Source organism: the organism of the source record quoted next, unplaced genomic scaffold (genome assembly GCF_019419815.1).
Source record: "Pyrus x bretschneideri cultivar Hongxiangsu unplaced genomic scaffold, Pyrus_bretschneideri_v1 Contig2, whole genome shotgun sequence".
NCBI lineage: Eukaryota > Viridiplantae > Streptophyta > Magnoliopsida > Rosales > Rosaceae > Pyrus > Pyrus x bretschneideri.
The window spans coordinates 12,417,195-12,431,034 of NW_025999501.1; the positions used below are offsets into that span (position 1 = coordinate 12,417,195).

A 13,840-nucleotide genomic window follows, 5' to 3' on the forward strand; every position below is an offset into this window, starting at 1 on the left:
AAAATCAATTTAAAATATTGATGTAATTAAATTATAATCATACAAAATAAAAGAAGATAAGAGTGTATTGAGAGGGCAGAGAAGCCTGGTCCAAAATCTAAACATGTAGATTTTATTTTATTTTATTTTATTTTTGGTGCCAACCAAAGATGTAGAGCTAAAATATAGGTAGCATCATCAATAGGACATGCTGTAGAAATAGGATTACCTCTCCTTCTAATCTTATTTTTTTTTTTTTTTCCTATTTAAACGATTACGGTTAAATCACGTTAATATTTTGTATTAATTTTTAATAGTCAGAAGAAGATGAAAAATAATTTATGAAAAAAGAAAATGAGAGAAAATAAATTTAAGACGGAAGAGAATCGTACTCTTTGCTGCTGACTGATCATATAAGATGTCAAAGTTAATAGGACTAGGATTCTCTCCCCTCCTCTTTCCATTCTCTTACATCCCCTCCTCTCATATTTTTTTATTTTATCTTTCTCTTGCTATAAAAAATTAATATAAGATATTAACATAAGTTAACTGTGATCGTTTAATTAGTAGGAGATGGAAGAGAAGGAAAAAAAAGAGAAGAGAGAATCCTAATCCCTTGTCACCTCCACCTCGCTGCCACAGCTGAAAACGACACAAGTCCTGCACTATATTTATGTGCAACATTGAATCAACGATGCATTGAAGAGTTCTTTCGAATCGCGTGCCATTTGTCATTTATGCACGAGTGATAGATCTCTACTTATTGAAGCATAAAACTACTGTGAGCTCAAGGGATCGAGAGAAAAGATTCATGAGTGAGATAGCAACATTACTAATGGAAGAAGAAGACATCCACACCAAAGATGGAACAACTGATTACCAGAACAGGCCTGCCATCAAGAACAACACGGGAACATGGAAAGCTTGCCCTTATATTCTTGGTAACTAAAATCTAGGGGTGTTTTGCTGGTTTCCTCTCTCGAACTTGCGCCCTACTACCGATTTTCTATTAAAACTTATATTTTGGTGAATTTTTCCCTATCGTCATGTTTATCCACATTTCGTCCATTAAATGCTTTTGTTGCTTTTACTTTACTGAAGTGTGACCTTTAAGACGAAAGTTAGATGAAATGTGGAATAATCATAATTGTACAGAAAAATATGATCAAGTGGTCAACAAAATATGTTGAATTAATTGCAATTCTTGGCTTTTGATTGACAGGAAATGAATGCTGCGAAAGACTGGCTTACTATGGGATTAACACAAATCTTGTTAATTACCTCAAGTTTCAACTGAACCAGAGGAATGTGGTTGCTGTCAATAATGTCACAAATTGGTCAGGTACATGCTATGTCACACCATTGCTTGGAGCCTTCCTAGCTGATGCATACATGGGAAGATATTGGACAATTGCTGCCTTCTCCATCATCTATGTTTTTGTAAGTTAATTTCTTTCTCAAACCAAAGAAAAAGTTTTATTGTTAGTTAACCTGACAACATAAGATATCAGCCTAAAGTTAATTTGACTAAGCATTTGAATGACAACAAAAGTCTGACAAATGAACATTGCATGCAATATATTGTAATTCTTGTTGAACTTATAGGAAATGAAAAGCCATGATTTGTCGCAGGGAATGACTTTATTGACCTTATCAGCGTCAATCCAAGGACTAAAACCACCCTGTGACAACAACAATGTGTGCCATCCCACAGGGTTACAAACAGGGGTGTTCTTCACAGGACTGTACCTCATAGCACTTGGAACTGGAGGCATAAAGCCTTGTGTCTCATCATTTGGAGCAGACCAATTTGATGACTCTGATGATGCCGAAAAAAAGAACAAGAGCTCCTTCTTCAATTGGTTCTATTTCTCAATCAACATTGGTGCCCTTGTGGCTTCCTCTGTGCTTGTTTGGATACAAACAAACGTTGGATGGAGCTGGGGCTTTGGCATCCCATCCGTGGCTATGGCACTTGCTGTTGTGAGCTTCTTTTCGGGCACTCGATTGTACAGAACCCAGATTCCCGGTGGGAGTCCCCTCACTCGCATTTGCCAGGTGCTTGTTGCATCCTTCAGGAAGTTCCGTGTTCGAGTGCCTCGTGACAAGTCTCTCTTGTATGAGACTGCCGACCAGGAATCTGTTGTCAAAGGAAGCCGGAAGCTTGATCACACTGACCAGCTAAGGTAATTCTTACGCTTGTAACAAAGACGTACTTTAATTGTTGCTTTTGAAACCTAAATTTTGATTTGAAGACTTCTGCTAATTGCTAGAGTCCTAGAAAAGCTCAACAAGGTAAAATAGAAAATGCTCTATTGCCAAACTTAGGTTGAAGAACTGTGAATTTGAACCACACATTACGGACAGACTTACGTTGGATGTTCTATTGTTTATTATAGTACAATCAATTACAGTCCAGCATAACAAACGAGGCAATAACAACTTTTTCAATTACGAACTTTGTAGTTTCTTGGACAGGGCGGCTGTAGAGACACAGTCAGATAAAGTCAAAGGCTCAGCGATGCCATGGAGGCTCTGCAGTGTGACACAAGTGGAAGAGCTTAAGTCCCTCATAAGGTTGCTTCCCATATGGGCCACTGGTATAATCTTCTCAGCCGTCTACAGTCAAATGGGAACATTGTTTGTGCTCCAAGGCAACACAATGGACCTCCATGTCAGCAAATCCTTCGAAATCCCATCCGCCTCGCTCTCCCTCTTTGACACCGTCAGTGTCATCTTCTGGGTTCCAGTTTACGACCGTGTGATAGTCCCGTTTGTGCGAAGATTCACGGGCAGAAACAGCGGCTTCACCCAACTCCAAAGAATAGCAGTTGGGCTAGTAATCTCCATCTTTGCCATGCTGGCCGCGGGGGCTTTGGAGCTTGTGAGACTTCGGGAAGTTCGAAAACACAACTACTATGACCTAAAGCATATACCCATGTCGATTTTTTGGCAAGTTCCTCAGTATTTTATTATAGGGTGTGCTGAGGTTTTCACATTTATTGGGCAACTGGAGTTTTTCTATGAGCAGGCTCCTGATGCAATGAGGAGTTTGTGTTCTGCTCTTTCACTTACAACTGCTGCTTTGGGGAACTATTTGAGTACAATGCTGGTGAACATTGTGACCGATGTAAGCACTAAGGATGGGAAGCCGGGATGGATTCCGGACAACTTGAATTATGGGCACCTTCACTACTTCTTCTGGCTTCTGGCTTTGTTGAGTGTGGTGAATTTAGGGTTTTATCTTTTGGTTGCTAGATGGTACACTTACAAGAGGGCAGTAGTACCTAGTCATTGAGCAGTGACTAGTATTATTCTGCATTGTTGAGGCATCAAGTTTATGTAGCAAGGATCCATTTTGGTAGTGATCTTGATCCAAAACTAATAAGATCAAACATGACCTACCCACCTTAAACAAAATATGAAGCCTAACATTCTTGACTTGCAATGTATTACGAAAATATTATTGTATGATGGTAGCAAATAGTGCCCAATGGCGGAACCATGAATTTTCTCAGTGGTGGGTATATTTTTTGTTTTCTTCATCTATTATGCGTGGGTGCTTAATTAGTATTGTCTTACGAGTTACTGGGAGGTGGGCCTCTTTTTCTAGAGTAGAAAGTGCTAATTTTAGCTAAATGTGGTGGACTTCCTAAATAATTAAGCATATAGTTTCAATTTGTGCAAAAACTTGCATCCGATGTAGAGCCCGCCATAGTTTAAGAGTGGTTCCGCCCTTGGTGGCACCAAGTAACAAATATTGATGATGGTGTTATGAGTCCACGTAGTTCATAATATGCTGCAACGTTAAGTTTATATAGCTTAGAACTTGTTGTGTACTAATTAATGATCAAACAAATATTGCAATTTAGTGAATCAGCAACACTCTGCACATGGCTGTCACACAAAATAATCTCTCTTGTTACACCTTCCGTTTTAGATTTTTTTTTTTTTTTCTTTCTTTCTTATATATCCATTTGGAAAGTTTGTAAACAAAGTAAAGCTGTCGAGGGCATGGCAATGTGGCATGCCTTCTCCAGTCAATTTTATATATGTGATACTTTCACATGACTAGAATATCTTGACCGTCGATCGGATTTCAACTAGAGTAGGACTGTGCTGTAAAAATGGGACTCTTTGTTTTTCATATTTTGGTAAGAAAATGGGGGTTTCAATTGATAGCTCCAGTAAAGAGTCCAGGTACGAAGTTAACATAAAATGACAATAACTTAAGGATTACAAAAAACCATTAATTTCAAGTTCTTATGGTAAACCAGAACAAAATTCCCTTTCTAATGAAACCTCTTTACCCATCTATTATCGTAAGAAAGCCATCCCAATCACAGTTGTACCGACGCTAGCCATTGATGAAGGCGTGTGCAATACACTGATCAACGGCTATTAAAACTTAAAAGTCAGTATCCCTAATCACCATTCACAACCACATAAAAAATCTACTCTTTTTCGCTCTTTTGAAGGTATGTGATTTGTCTGCACTTTCTTCCCCTGTAGTCATTCATGTCAAAGATGCATATATCTTTAGACTAGAGAATGGTAGGTTTTTCCTCTCAAGCGATCTAAAGAAAGGGGCTGGGCAATCGAACTCGAGACCTCGAGTGCAAATGCTCTTTAGCGAAGTGAGCAACAAGCGTCTCAAGTCTCTTTATGATTTCTAATTCTTCAACTTTTTTTTTTTTTTTTGTTGCTCTTGCACACAGTTATACTGTACTTTTCTTGGGTTTTCCTTTTCATATGATATTGGATTGTGAAGGTTACCTTTTCATATTGAAAAATCCCTAGTTCTAAAAAGATGGAGTCTGACTCTCCAAATGATCACATATTGCTTAGGCTTCACTCAACTTTTGCTTATTTGTGTTCATGGAATTTCGATTAATTAAAATGTGGGTTGTGGATTCTATGATGATTGTAGAGGCTCTAGTAGATAATATTAGATACATTCCCTTCAATTCTGTTGAGATGTAAAGAAACCTAATTAGCTAGTTTGGGTTTCTATCTCTACAATCATCCTTCAATAGGATTTTAAACTCCTTTTTCTTAAGGAAGTAACAAAAATTATAGTCCTGTTACGAGACTGCTACTGTAAGAAGTACTTCTCATGTGTTGTATGATGACATTTTTATTTGATAATTATCTAACGATGTTCGAAAACATAGATATATAGATGGTTGGTAAGGTTGGTACCATACGTGTGACCTGTTACATGTCCAAGTGTTTGGTGAAGTTCCTAATTTCATATTTTGAGAATCTAGAATTTACTTGGCCACAGAATTCCTAAAGAGAATATATATTCCAAGGCAATGCTTTCACTTTCAAAATTTTCATGATTACTCTCTTATCTCTTATCTCAGCCTGTGTGTGATGATGATGGTGATTTTGTAGGTGAGTCTTTGGTTTTAAATACCAAGAAAAAAAGGCCTGGAACTCGAAAGATTGCTAATCTGCAGCTATGGCGGACGATGATCTTTACACGAACGATGGGACTCTGGACATCCATAAAAAACCTGCTAACAAGAAGAAGACCGGAAATTGGAAGGCATGCCGCTTTATTCTCGGTACGGTTTTATTGGTTATGAATTTGATTTTTGATTTTGATTTGTTCATGGTGTTTTATGGCGCCCTCATGTTGATCACTAAATAATCCTGTTGCAGGAAATGAGTGCTGCGAAAGATTGGCATACTATGGAATGAGTACCAATCTAGTGAACTATCTCGAGAAACGTCTCGGCATGGGAAATGTCACGGCAGCAACGAGCGTCTCTAATTGGTCAGGGACGTGCTACGCGACACCATTGATAGGAGCCTTCCTAGCTGATGCATACTTGGGAAGATATTGGACAATTGCCATCTTTTCAATCGTTTATGTTCTTGTAAGTTTGGTCCAAATATAAATTGTGTTCTTCAAGAGGCTATATATTGAAGAACTTTTGTTTTTATTCCAGGGTATGACACTCTTGACCCTCACTGCATCTATCAACGGAATAAAACCACATTGCGATAGCTCTGGTTGCAACACAACATCGTCCCAAAGAGCGGCCTGCTTTGTAGCTCTGTACTTGATTGCAGTAGGTACTGGTGGAATCAAGCCATGCGTTTCATCCTTCGGCGCAGATCAATTTGATGAAACTGACGAGACTGAGAGGAAAAAGAAGAGCTCCTTCTTCAACTGGTTTTACATGTCAATCAATGTCGGTGCACTTATTGCTTCCACAGTTTTGGTCTGGATGCAAATGAATGTGGGATGGAATTGGGGGTTCGGAGTCCCAGCAGTCGCAATGGGGATTGCAGTTGCGTTCTTTTTCTTGGGAAGCAAGTTATATCGTCTTCAGAAACCAGGCGGGAGTCCCCTCACAAGGATTGCTCAGGTGGTTGCTGCATCCATCAGGAAGTGCAAAGTGAAGGTTCCTGCTGACAAGTCTCTTCTCTATGAGACTGCAGATGAGGAGTGCAACATCCAAGGAAGCCGGAAGCTTGAGCACACCAACAAATTAGGGCAAGAAGCTAGCACACAGCTAGAATTTCAATGGGAAACACTTTGCTCATTTTAAGCGATTTTTCTAAAAGCACGTCGAAACTTTTCACAAGCATCTTGAATGCTTCTCTTCTTGAACAAGCACAGTTTTTATAACCTAGCTAGCAGCAACAATTTTAATCTCATGTCCAACATTCTCAAAAATATTTAGGGCTATCTGAAAGCGTTCTTAACCGTTTTAAAAGCATATTTAAATCTCTTGTTTGGGACCTCACCTAGAAAGGCTAAAAGTGTTTGCGGACAACCAAAGCGCTTCTGACTACGTTTTGTATAAATACTTAACAGTATTTCTGAGTCATAGAAGTGCTTTCTTGAGAAGCACTTACCATGTGCTTCTTCGTAAAAACACTTTCAAGTTCAAGGACACTTTGATTGTTAATAAACATTTCAATGTATTTTTATTGATGTGTTCTCAACAATATAACTAATATTTTTCTTTTTTTACGAACATCATGTAAAGAGAATTTCTGTATAATAATATTTTTCAAATTTCAGGTTCTTTGACAAGGCAGCTGTGGAGTCAGAGACAAACCGTGCCAAGGAATTGCCAAGCCCATGGAGCCTCTGCACAGTGACACAAGTAGAGGAGCTGAAATCCATCATCAGACTCCTCCCCATCTGGGCGTCCGGTATAGTTTTCGCCACCGTCTACGGCCAAATGAGCACAATGTTTGTCCTCCAAGGCAACACCCTAGACCAACACATGGGCCCAAACTTCAAAATCCCATCAGCCTCCCTCTCCCTCTTCGACACTGTCAGCGTCATCTTCTGGGCTCCGATATACGACAGGCTCATCGTCCCCCTCGCCAGGCACTTCACGGGCCACGAACGAGGCTTCACGACGCTTCAACGGATGGGAATCGGCCTAGCACTCTCCATATTCTCCATGGTTGTTGCTGGGGTTTTGGAGGTCGTTAGGCTTGCCACTGTAAAAAAATATAATTACTACGACCTAGAGTACATTCCCATGTCGATTTTCTGGCAGGTCCCGCAGTATTTCATCATTGGGTGTGCTGAGGTTTTCACCTTCATCGGGCAGATGGAGTTTTTTTACGACCAGGCGCCTGACGCCATGAGAAGCTTGTGCTCTGCACTGTCACTGACCACTGTTGCACTGGGGAATTACCTCAGCACTCTGCTAGTTACTGTGGTAACTAAAGTTACCACGAAGAATGGGAATCTTGGGTGGATTCCGGATAACCTTAACAGGGGACACCTGGACTATTTTTATTGGCTGTTGGCTATTCTGAGCGTTATTAATTTCTTGGTGTACCTCTGGATTGCTAAGTGGTACACTTACAAGAAGGTGACTGGGTGTGCTAAATGATATGCAGGGTGGTGGAGTGGCACTTGTTAATCTTCTGGCTGTCTGCCATTTCAGTTTTTTTTTTATTTGATTTTAATGTTGGTGTTTGAAAATATTTGTTGGAGGATTTCTGCGTTGATTTCAAGATTGATTTAATGTGTGTTTGTGAATTTTTCATAGCATTTTGTTGACTTTATTGCAATTAATCATTCGTAGGTTCATATAATTGGTTGAACCCTGCATTTTTATTCATCGCCCATTCACTTATTTAAGTTAAGAGTAGTGAAGTAAAAAAGAAAAAAGATATTTTAGCTAAAATGGTCATTGAAATTGGAATAACTCTTTACTTTGATCTCTGAGATTTGAAATCGATAGAAAGTGGTCTCTGAATTCTACAATCAATTATTTTGGTCCTTCCGTGAACAACCCATGTTAAATAAAGACTAAAATGACAAAAATGCCCTCAATTTTTTGTCAATTGAGGTATTTTTATCATTTTATTCTTATTTAACGAAGATTTTTCTCAGAATAACCAAAATTATTGACAGTGGACAAACTCAGGAACCAATTCTATCGATTTTAAATCTCATGGACTAAAATGAGAAGTTATTTCAATCTCAAAGACCATTTTAGCTAAAAGACCAAAAGAAAATGATTGGTCGAATCCTGCATTTTTTTTGTGGCATGTTTGCTTACTTTGGACGAAAAAAAGTCATGAATAAAAAACGTAGAAAACAAAAGGTATAAGAATGAGATAACAACTCCGTATAAGCAACCTAATTCCTAATTTCCAGGCATTGTATTGTCGATTGTAATATGTGTGAACTACATATTTTTTATTCCGTATAAACACATGAGGGATCAAGAATACTAAAGAATCATAATACCTTTGTGTGAGTAAACACAGGAAAGACACGAATGAAAATAATTCTAATACCCTTGTGTTAGTAAACATAAAAAATTTAGTCGTTATAACGATTCAAATACTCATTCCAGGTAAGTATGCAAGTCATCAGTTGTCAATTGTTGGTACAGAAATAGAACGAGAGGAACAATTAGGTGATAAATCCCCCCTCTCTAACAAGAACTTTTTAGTATAAGAAACACTTTTTAGAGTAATGGAAAATGCAACGCCAGATGAGAGGCTAAAGAGCACTCTCAACAGTTTTAACTGTCGACATACAAATCTCTCTCTCTCTCTCTCTCTCCCCCCTTCATCCAAACTTAAAGCCCGCACTGAAAACGGGTAAGATGATTGGCCTCAAGCTCATTCAAACCTCCTTCACCCCCATCAAACATGCCAATTTACACACAGGACGATTGTCCAACGCCAAGAATTCCATCTTGCGATTCAGCAAGTCCAATGATTCTGATTCGGAGTCAGATGCTTCCCCTCCCAAAGGCGACACTCACAAGCAAGAGCTGCTGGTGAGGATAACAATGCTTCAAGCTCAGAAGGTCCGTCTTGCTGATTACTTGGATGAAAGGTCAGAGTATCTTACCAAATTTGGAGAAGAGGCAAACGCCAAGTTTGACAAGATTGGAGAAGATGCTCTCAAAGACCTGGATGAAGCCAGCGACAGGGTCTGTTTTTAAGTTCCTGCTCCATGCACCGCATAAAAGATAAAAAAAACGCGACTTGCTATACACTTCTGTTGGATAACTTGGATTAAATTCTTAATCGTTTGTGATTAGCAGATATTGGAGAATATAAACAGCCGCATGCAGGCCCTTGAGGAATCTGCAGGAGTAAACATAAAGGAGATGGAGAAAAACGAAAACGAGTTAGAAGCATTCAAAGGTCAGATTGAAAAAGAGCGAAATGAAGGGTTATTTTTTAAGAATTTGACGCAGGGCAAGCTGAAAAAAAAAAAAAAAAAAAAAAAAAAAAAAAAAGATGCTACCGAGGAAATAAATAAAATCAAGAAGCTTACCAAAAAAAGTGCAGGATCAGAAACCAGGAGGAACATTTACCTTGCTGTAATTGGTCTGCTACTCGTACAACTTGTCGACTCTTTCATCACTTCAACACCTGATTGGAGAAAAGTTGCATTTCTCGGGGCAATTTTTGTGGGTTTGGTTTCTCAGGTCATCTATGAGCAGAAAATGTTATCAGAAACGGAAAATACAGAAGAAGGGAAGACACAGGGAGAAAGAAGGTAAAAATATTATGCTGTAAAATTTTCGGCCTCAACTATTTTACTGAACATAGCTTGGGTCTACACAGATAATACATGTTTTTTCCTCATCAACTCAATTGTAAAAATTTTAGCCATAACTCTTTTACGTTATCCAATTAAAACTTAAAACTGTAGAATATCTCGAAAATATGAGAAACTCTAATACAGACATTTCTAGAATTTAACTGCCCAAAAAGACGAATGGAAACGATGCACTACTGCTCCGCTACACAAATATAGCATGATCAATAAACCCAAGTAAATCTTACAACTTGGGTTTGATACATCAAGCCTTTAATTTTGCATCATCAAAAGGTGATCTTGGTGATACTACTGTAATCACCAAAAACTATGTAACCAAGTTACATATACGATGCTTTATGAATCCACTAGTGTATATATGACCTTCTAAATGTTCTATACTCACTAGTGTACAACAAAATGCATGTTGACCTGAAAGCAGTAGCCGCAGAAATTGAATCTGGTGAGGAAGGTTAATGATACAAATTCCGCGAAAGCCACACGTGTGCCAAATAATGACTTTAAAGATGGCATCCAACCTGCATCAGGAGCTCTGCACTATTATAAATATAGCATGATTAATAACCCCAAGTAAATCTCACACCTTGGGTTTGATACATCAAGCCACTTTGCTTTTGCATCATCAAAAGGTGATCTTGGTGATATTACTGCAATCACCAAAACCTATGGCACTCAATACCATATATGATGCTTCATGAGCTTTTAATTATTATAATTCATGCTAAGACAGGACTCAAGATTTTAAATTTATAAGTAATGTCTTCGACGTTCTATATGTTCTAAATAAAACCCACTATGTGCAATACAACCCAGAATTGATAACTGAATGGCAATTGATACTAAACCTGGTAAGCAAGATTTTGGATCTGAATTCTAGAAACTCATTCTTCTGCCAACTAGTCTTTTCCAGGATTCAATAAAATTGGCATTTAACCTGCAGTAGGCAGATTTTGCACTGAGAATGCAACACACCCAACAAACAAATGTAGGCAAAAAACAGATCATTCATACCTTATGTCACTTTCAGAAGAAAAGGACGTTCTTCATGAAGAATAATATTGCTGTACAGATTCCTCATCAGTAGTATCCCAAGCACCTACCGACTAGCCCAGCGACATATTTCCACAGACCTTTTCTCATGACACGTGGAATTTTAAAGTATCCCAGTGCTAACAAAATATGACAAGAGAACAAAAGGAAACTATGGAGGTCTCATCATGTGATCCCAGATGAAACAACGAATGTGTTGACATCAAAGAAAAGCAACAGGAGATAAAACTTGCTTCCGCGCTAATTTATACCCAAGAAGAGTTTGAAGTGGTCCCATTGTTGAGCACTGCCCTAACAAGTATGTACCACGTAATGGAAGTTGGAAGAATTCCAAGATGTAAAGCCTTTTCTAAAAACCTAATGGCATCTGATATTCTACTGCATGAACAAAACCCTTTGAGAGTAACATTATAGGTGATGATATCTGGTTGTAGTCCGTCTTTTAGAAGGCGGGCCCAAATTTCTGATGCCTTTTCACAGTCTGTAATTTTGTAAAAACCCTCCATTAGGGTGTTGTAGGTTACAAGATTTGGAACGCAGTTCCAACGCCCCATCTGAAAATAAAGCTGCAAAGCATCTTCAGCCTTGCCTGCAGAGCAAAGACCATGAATTATAATGTTATGCATAGTTACATCAGGCTCGAAACCCTTGTCAAGGGCTTGATGCCACACGTTGAGGGCCATGTCAATCTTTTTGCCTTGACAAAGGCCATCCATTAACAAGCTATATGTGATCACATCCGGCTTCCATCCTTTTTCCAGCATTTCCCTCACAAACACATATGCGTCACTAAATCTTTCTGCCTTGCATAAACCATTTATGAGAGTATTGTAGGAGATAACATTTGGAGAGCAAAACTTAGTGCACATTCCTCTAAAAAACAAAATGGCATCTTCAAGTTTGGAAGCTTGGATATACCCGTATATCAATGCATTGCAAACATGAGAATTTGGTTCATAGCCACACTTATCCATCTTACCTACTAGCCTGGCTGCTTCATCTAGTATCCCTTCCTTGCATAACCCATTAATCATTGACGAATACGCAAAGGCATCCAGATCAGCTCCTGTGTTTTCTGCCTCTTTTAAAATCTGCAAAGCCTTGTTTAAATACCCATTTTTACACAGTCCATGGATTAACACTCCATAGGTTGTGGCATCTGCAACACAAGCCTTATCACGCATTAGTCCCCAGACAGAAATTGCTTCATCAACATTCTCGTTTTCAAACAACCCTCTAATCAATGTGTTATAACTCACAACATTACGACAACCACACTTCTCCATCACGTCCCACAACTCAAAGCACTCTTTAGTCTTCCCTGCCCGACAGAACCCATTGAGCATTGCATTATAGACAACCACATCCGGAACTACCCCTTTATCAACCATCTCTTTATAAACTCTCTCAGCCCCATCCACATTCCCTGCTTTGCACAACCCATGAATCAAAGAACTACAAGTATACAAGTCAGGTCCTCGATCATTTGTCTTCATCCTATTCCATATCTCTAAACTCTCATTGAACTTCCCACATTTACACAAACCATTGATCATAACATTATAAGTAACAATATTAGGATAAACCTCTGAGTCCTTCACCAACCTCTCCCAAATCTCATTAGCACTCACACTATCGCCTTTCCGGAAAAACCCATCAATCAAAATATTATAACACATCACATCAGGACCAACCCCTCTCTCAAGCATTTCATCAAACACCTCCAATGCATCACTCAAGTTCCCACCTTTCGCAAGCCCGTTGATCAAAGTCCCATAACTAAACACATCAGGCTCCAAACCCTTTTCCCACATCCAATTCAGCAACCCTTTAGCCTTCTCAAACTGCTTCTTCTTGCCCGAAATCTTGATCAGAACATTATAAGTCTGCAAATTTGGCTCCAAACCCACCGTTTCGAAATAAGCAAAAAATTTCTCAGCTCGGTCCCATTGGTTAGACTCAATGAACGCATTCAGCAGCGAATTGTACGACCTTACGCCGGGCGCACACCCAAAAATCTCTTCCATTTGCTGAAACACGGCCAACGCTTTATCGGGCATGGAGTATTTCGTATACGCTTTGATCACCGTCAATGCCACGTCCTCGGGGCACTTGCATTTCTGGGTCCGAATCAGCTCGACGACCCGCTCGACGTGGACAACGAGCTTCGGGTCGACGAGCCGGCGGAGGATGTGGTGGAAGACGTCGGAGGAGTGGTTGTAGTTCGGGTGGCGGGTCGCTGAGTCGAGCAGGGCGAGTGCGGAATGAGGGTTCTTCTCGGCTTTGAGGAGCTTCAGGACTCGCTTCGGAGAGAGAGATTTGGGGAAGTCGACCATGGCAGTGGCAGAGTTGCAAATTTGTGTGGTTGCTGTGTCTCATTGTTACGGCATGTTATGGGTGTGCTTTCGGTCCGCCCATAAATTTTCGAGCGGCTGAAATGGATGAGAAGCGGGAGAGAGAACAATCAAGTAAACGGATTTAATGGGTCGGGTAATGGGCCGAGGGCACAAATACTGAGGCCGAGTGGCCCAATTTTGTGGATCTACATTTTTGGGTTAATACTTTTTGGGCTAAACCTTGGAGACTTTGCGGCAACAATTAGTTTGAACTCAAGACCTCTTTCAACATCTATGTTGAGCAGAGATTGCGTGCGATTATACCAAATAATCATTTACATACTTATTTTTTTTACTCAAATACGTAGGTCTGTTTTTTCGCGTCGCCATAAATTTG

At 39.5% G+C, this 13,840-nt stretch overlaps 3 protein-coding genes across 3 annotated transcripts; 2 read left to right on the plus strand and 1 right to left on the minus strand.

Annotated features, from left to right (window-relative positions):
- The first annotated feature begins 703 nt into the window (after positions 1-703).
- On the plus strand, positions 704-8,257 carry LOC103949485. Its single transcript, XM_048583434.1, has 8 exons — positions 704-920; positions 1,202-1,419; positions 1,612-2,165; positions 2,446-3,274; positions 5,438-5,552; positions 5,650-5,867; positions 5,940-6,490; positions 7,025-8,257. Exons 1-8 carry the CDS (start codon positions 791-793, stop codon positions 7,854-7,856), a joined length of 3,447 nt encoding a protein of 1,148 aa, XP_048439391.1. The 5' UTR covers positions 704-790; the 3' UTR covers positions 7,857-8,257.
- An 829-nt stretch (positions 8,258-9,086) lies between these two features.
- Positions 9,087-9,577, plus strand: LOC103949454. The gene has a single exon (XM_048583607.1). It carries the CDS (start codon positions 9,087-9,089, stop codon positions 9,429-9,431), a length of 345 nt encoding a protein of 114 aa, XP_048439564.1. The 3' UTR covers positions 9,432-9,577.
- Positions 9,578-11,312: 1,735 nt separating this feature from the next.
- On the minus strand, positions 11,313-13,542 carry LOC103949455 (pentatricopeptide repeat-containing protein At3g09060). Its single transcript, XM_048583606.1, has one exon. The coding sequence runs from the start codon at positions 13,441-13,443 to the stop codon at positions 11,353-11,355; it is 2,091 nt and encodes a 696-aa protein (XP_048439563.1). The 5' UTR covers positions 13,444-13,542; the 3' UTR covers positions 11,313-11,352.
- Positions 13,543-13,840: the final 298 nt, after the last annotated feature.

What these genes read in the sequence shown, in the direction of transcription:
- LOC103949454 (XM_048583607.1), top strand. Translation starts at nt 9,087, where the DNA reads ATGATTGGCCTCAAGCTCATTCAAACCTCCTTCACCCCCATCAAACAT.
- LOC103949455 (XM_048583606.1), bottom strand. Translation starts at nt 13,443, where the DNA reads ATGGTCGACTTCCCCAAATCTCTCTCTCCGAAGCGAGTCCTGAAGCTC.
- LOC103949485 (XM_048583434.1), top strand. Translation starts at nt 791, where the DNA reads ATGAGTGAGATAGCAACATTACTAATGGAAGAAGAAGACATCCACACC. An exon ending in AGCTTGCCCTTATATTCTTG is followed by an intron (nt 921 to 1,201) that starts GTAACTAAAATC and finishes TTTGATTGACAG; the next exon opens with GAAATGAATGCTGCGAAAGA. An exon ending in GATCACACTGACCAGCTAAG is followed by an intron (nt 2,166 to 2,445) that starts GTAATTCTTACG and finishes CGAACTTTGTAG; the next exon opens with TTTCTTGGACAGGGCGGCTG.